The 5,278-nt window shown below is 46.6% G+C and overlaps 1 protein-coding gene across 2 annotated transcripts; it reads left to right on the top strand.

Annotated features, from left to right (window-relative positions):
• The first annotated feature begins 744 nt into the window (after window positions 1-744).
• On the top strand, window positions 745-4,606 carry LOC101777836 (1-acyl-sn-glycerol-3-phosphate acyltransferase 1, chloroplastic). 2 transcript variants are annotated; one of them, XM_004982673.4, is made up of 6 exons: window positions 745-1,267; window positions 1,374-1,571; window positions 2,164-2,570; window positions 2,891-2,992; window positions 3,084-3,385; window positions 4,242-4,606. In XM_004982673.4, exons 1-5 carry the CDS (start codon window positions 1,195-1,197, stop codon window positions 3,309-3,311), a joined length of 1,008 nt encoding a protein of 335 aa, XP_004982730.1. In that variant the 5' UTR covers window positions 745-1,194; the 3' UTR covers window positions 3,312-3,385; window positions 4,242-4,606. The 2 variants fall into 2 exon arrangements, with proteins under 2 accessions (XP_004982730.1, XP_022679342.1); XM_022823607.1 differs by having other exon boundaries at window positions 927-1,267; window positions 1,380-1,571.
• Window positions 4,607-5,278: the final 672 nt, after the last annotated feature.

Below are 5,278 nucleotides of genomic sequence, written 5' to 3'. Positions count from 1 at the left end.
TCGGGATATCCCCGTCCCACCTGTCCTCCAACCAAACACGGGCGAAGTAGGATCGTCCCGTCCCGTCCCACTTCGTCCTCGCAACCAAACGCACCCTTAGTTTGTGGCTCTCCCTGTACTGCCCCCTTTTGACTTCAGTGGTTGCTGTTCGTTATATGGCGTTTCCCAGTCACAGAAAATGCTGTACGCCTAACATGTAACTGAAGGTATAGGAGTCTTCTGTTTATCAGACTGTTAAAGGTATGGAAGTCTTCTATCAGGTTGTTACTTTGTGTTATACTGTACGGCCTGACGAGAACTCAGGCTGGTGTTCTCGCTCTGTACCATGAAACTATTTTAAGGGAAAACAGAACCTCATCTTCTGTTGCTTGAGCTTAAAGGATACCCGTGAAAATTGCATTAACCGCATACACTACCACATTGCATGTAGTTTTGAACGAAAGTGGGAATCTATTGTATCACCAGGAGCAATTACACTGTCGTAAAGCTTCCAAATCTGCTCTGCTGCTGCACCTTCAGATGAAACAAAAATGGTCACAGGGGGCTGAGCTACGCTGCATCGATCAGTTCCTCTTGCCAAAGACGGCAGAAGCAAGATGGGGACAGGAAGGAGAACACCGGCCGTCCAGGGTAAAGTTCCAAATCGCATAGGAAACTTCGGAAACCACGATAAAATCGCCGAGGTTTTACTGCCCCATTTTGTCCAACGTGCCACGTCAAAAACGAACAAGCGGGCCAAGCCACGAGCGCCGGTGCCGTCGGCCGTATTGCGCCCAGCCGCCGCCGCCAGCCCGCCACGGCCCCACCCCAACCCCACCGGTCGCATCGCCTCGCCGGCGCACGCGCGCCGGCATCCAGCCGCCCATCCGCGCGCGACCACGCGTCCGCTGACGCAGAGGCACCCACCCCGCCCCGTGACCCGCCCAAATCCCCTCCCGTCTGAGCCGTCTCCTTCGCTGCGCCCGCCTCGAGTCCCCACGGATTTATCCGAACCTCTCCAGCGAAGCTCCCCCATCTCCCTCCCTGGCCCCCTCCCACACCGAAAAGGCCCCGCGCCCCCACGTTCGCCACGTGCCCGCCACCTCCCTCCGCCGCGCGACCCGGCAGCCTCCTCCGTCGGCGGGAACGAGATCGCGAGCCCCGCCGTCGCGGGTCGCGGCAGCAGCGAGTAGGAAGCAGGCGGGCGGGCGGGCCATGGGGACGCTCCTCCGGCCGGGGCCCGCCGCGGCCGCGCCGCCGATCCCCGTCACCTCCTCCTCGGCCCACGGTATTGCCGCCTCGCCGCTCTGCTCGGGCGCTAGGCTCTCTCAGGGCGGATAAGCTCCGGTGCTGATCTTATCTGATTGATTGATGATTTATTGGTTGGTCCGTAGTGGCAGCCGTTGGCGGTGGCGGGTTTGGTGCGAGGAGCTCGCGGCATCGGGTGTCGGTGGGGGCCTTCTGGACCCCGAGCCCGCAGGTTCTCGAGACGAGGTGGCGGCAGCGGCGGAGAGATACGGTGGTTGTGCGCTCGGATGTTGTCGCCGGTGGCGCCGCAGCCGCAGCCGGGGATTCCACGCAGGCGCTGTCAGGTATTCCAGCTTACTGGATATACGTGAAAATGTTTTTACTGTTCTATAAAATCATCGTGACCTCGCTAATTGGAAGAGTGGGCTGGGTGACATATACCTCGGCGTTGGCGAAATGGGAAAATAATGGGCGTAGAAATCAACCTTTGTGAACCTGCAATGACTAAATTGCTGTTGCTAATGCTCCGTCCTTAGATGATTATAGGTGTATTGATTACACCCAAATCAAATGATTGTTTGGTTCCTTACAATTAGTACTATGACTACAATGGTTACTCCTACCTAACTGAAAGGGGTCACCACATTGTTCAGCTATAGAAACAGGGAGACATCTGGCAGTGCGTAGCCTTAGATACCTTAGCATGTAATAGCACTACTCTACCATTGTGTTTCCCTGTTTCATGAACATAGAAGAGTTAGTAGTCGTGAGGTACTAGTTATGTCTCATACTTACTGGGGAAAGCAGGTGCACATGTCCAACAAGGCAATAAATAGCTTGTGTGAAATGAACTGTCTACAGAGACAAATGCTAGAGATCAAACTCTATAATCGGATCTGCTTATGCTAAGTTGCTAACTTGAAATTATTTTAACAGACCTGCAAGTGGCTTCAAGAGTCAGAGGGGTTTGCTTCTATTTGGTGACTGCAGTTGCAGCAATCTTTTTATTTGTAGCTATGGTTGTGGTTCATCCACTCGTTTTGCTATTTGACCGGTACCGTAGAAGAGCACAGCACTACATTGCGAAGATTTGGGCTACTTTGACAATTTCCATGTTCTACAAGCTTGAGGTTGAGGGAATGGAGAATCTACCTCCAAATAACAGCCCTGCTGTCTACGTTGCTAACCATCAGAGCTTCTTGGATATCTATACCCTTCTAACTCTAGGGAGGTGCTTCAAGTTTATAAGCAAGACCAGTATCTTTATGTTCCCTATTATAGGGTGGGCGATGTATCTCCTGGGTGTGATTCCTCTGCGCCGTATGGACAGCAGGAGCCAGCTGGTACGAGTAAAGTCATCTCTTTTTGGATATAATTTAGATAAATTTGTGATGAAACATTATGTTCTGGATTGTGTTTGTTATTTAGAGGGACACATAAGACAGTTTGTTTGGTAATTGGTCTAACATGCCCCCTTTTTTGTTAACACAGCTTTGGCATGTTGTTCAAAACAAATAAGCAAACCAGATAACCAAGTTTATGTAGTGTTATTGTTTAGCATTAATATACATTATATTTTTCAGTTAATGTCTTTTCTAGTTCTTTCCATCTTACTTGTATACTATCTCCATGTTTCGCCATAAAATTGGTTTTGTAAATGCAGGATTGTCTCAAGCGGTGTGTGGACTTGGTTGGAAAAGGAGCATCTGTATTTTTCTTTCCGGAGGGGACTCGAAGTAGAGATGGCAAGTTAGGTGTATTTAAGGTTAGATTCTATCAAACTAGGTCTCATTTCTGTGCATGTTATGCGTTTAACTTTACTTGGAGCAATGACATGCTATAATAATTATTCTCAGAGGGGCGCTTTCAGTGTTGCCACAAAGACCGGTGCTCCTGTGATACCTATTACTCTTATCGGGACTGGGAAATTGATGCCTTCTGGAATGGAAGGCATTCTCAATTCAGGTTCAGTAAAGGTGATTATTCACCGACCTATTCAAGGGAAAAATGCAGAAACATTATGTTCCGAAGCAAGGAATGTGATAGCAGACACTCTTCTTCTACATGGTTATGGAGTGCACTAGAGCAATTAGGTGCTTTGGTCTATTTCCAAGAAGACATTCCAAGGCAGAGTACTTGAGGCAAAGCTCGTTACCAGGTACTAATGATAACTACCTACTCTGATATTCTGAGAAGCTAGGCAATATTTGATCTTTAGGAGTTCGGGCTGCTCTTTGTTCAATAGTTGTGTTTATGTTTTGTCAAAAAAAATTGTTTATGCACTGTAATTGCATGGGACCCTTCTGTGCTCAAGATATTTGAGACTGTTCTCCACTACAACACTAGAGTACCTATGAAAATAATGGAACTGATTGACACTGGAGATGTACTTGCTCTTTTATCCTTCCACCCCTTTGCTTTGATATATATATTATTGCTGAGTACTCCCACCAGTCAGAAAGATAAGAAGTTTAGGACATCCACACAGTCTAAAAGGTGGAATTTTGACCACCAATTTCTGAAAAGATATATATATTTCTTAAAAAATTGAAATGTATTGTTAAATTACATGGCATGATGAGTCTAGTAGTATCAGCATTGTGTTGCCAAACTATTTATATTTTTAGCTATCAGGTCATAGGTAAACAAGTTTGACTTAGGACAAACCTAAAACTACATTGGGATCGGAGTATGAAATATGCTCTTCCTCTGTCAGCAACTTTAAATATCAGATGCAATTGCCTCCGCAGGTTCAAATTAGCTGGTCCAGGCAGTGCTCTCAAGCACATGATTTTGATGCATGTTCAGGCATGTGCAGTGTTTCTTGCATTCAAACAGTTGTGGCAAAGTGAATGCTATGTATTATCTCTTCCATATTATTAGCTGATAAAAGATCAGATGCGTCGCTTGTGCTCTGGCCCCCCCATGATACGTTGTTCATTATGCAATCTGAACTTTAAGGGTTCCATATGGCTTCTATCAGGTTTTGAGTGCTTTTATCTTCTTTGTTGCAGGATGTAAAGGCAGGAGTGGGAAAAAATGGCTGGATTGGTAGTTGTAACTTGTAACATGTGGTCCAATGTTGCAATCCCCCTTTCCCTTTTTTTTTTTTTTGCTGTGTAACACTACAAAGCGATGTAAAAGGCTGAGAGGTCACTTCATCGATGGAAAATAAGGCCCATGTGAATTCTGTCATTTTGCAATGGAATTCCCCCCTTGGTTTGTGCCCTGAACAGGCCGACCGGGGACCTCAAAAAGCAGTTTTGGCTCAAAGTTGAACATGGGAGCATCAAAGCCCAGACAATATTTGTTTTACTGTACTATCTTGATGTAGCCGGCCGAAGGCTCCCTAACAAGATTTGTCAGTTGCTCCTTTGCAGCTTTGCTGGTGTCTGGTTCCGAACTGTCTTCTTTTTTTGTTGATCGCCTTTTTTTCGTCCCTTTTTTTTGTTTTGCTTACTGTCTGAATCTTAGTTTAATCGCTTTGCAATTATCAATCTCGTACCTGTACCCAATATATGAGTTTTTTTTAAACTAACAGGCAAGAAATCTACCTATTGTATTAGTTAAGAATAAGAGCCTAGGCAGGTGAGGTTACAACAGTTTAGCAACAATTATGGATCATGACAGAATTCACCTAACCCTTTTGCACCCCGCCATCACCAGTTCCTCCATTCATCTTTTATCTTTCACAACAGTGACATCACCGGATTCTCCTTGGCTCCTTGCAATTGAAGACTCTGTGTTCCTCCTTTCATTCAAAGATCACATGAGGGGCGGAGTCTCTTCTTTGGCGTTCCTGGTGAGTCGCTCAGATTGGACCACCAGGTGGCTATGGCCTATGGTGTTACAAGGCAGCCAAGCTTGCGGTGTGACCGCAGGTTGGTCGCACCAATGAGCTATCTCATCCCAAACACGTCGGCTGTAGCATCGCGGTACGCGGCTCGCTGCATCGGCAGCATAGGCAACAGCGTGGGCTTCTATATAACTTTTGAAAATTGGTTAAGTAATGTGACTTTAAAGTCTATTGGATCCAAATTAAAGATCCAAC

The sequence above is a fragment of the Setaria italica genome, chromosome IX (assembly GCF_000263155.2).
Source record: "Setaria italica strain Yugu1 chromosome IX, Setaria_italica_v2.0, whole genome shotgun sequence".
Classification (NCBI taxonomy): Eukaryota; Viridiplantae; Streptophyta; class Magnoliopsida; order Poales; family Poaceae; genus Setaria; species Setaria italica.
Note: the sequence above shows the minus strand (reverse complement) of the source record. Positions and strands in the feature narration are given on the sequence as shown.

Excerpts from the sequence above, each read along its gene's own strand:
- LOC101777836 (XM_004982673.4), top strand. The coding sequence starts at position 1,195 with ATGGGGACGCTCCTCCGGCCGGGGCCCGCCGCGGCCGCGCCGCCGATC. Across the intron at positions 1,572-2,163 it reads TTCCACGCAGGCGCTGTCAG|ACCTGCAAGTGGCTTCAAGA; the intron begins GTATTCCAGCTT and ends TTATTTTAACAG. Across the intron at positions 2,993-3,083 it reads GCAAGTTAGGTGTATTTAAG|AGGGGCGCTTTCAGTGTTGC; the intron begins GTTAGATTCTAT and ends AATTATTCTCAG.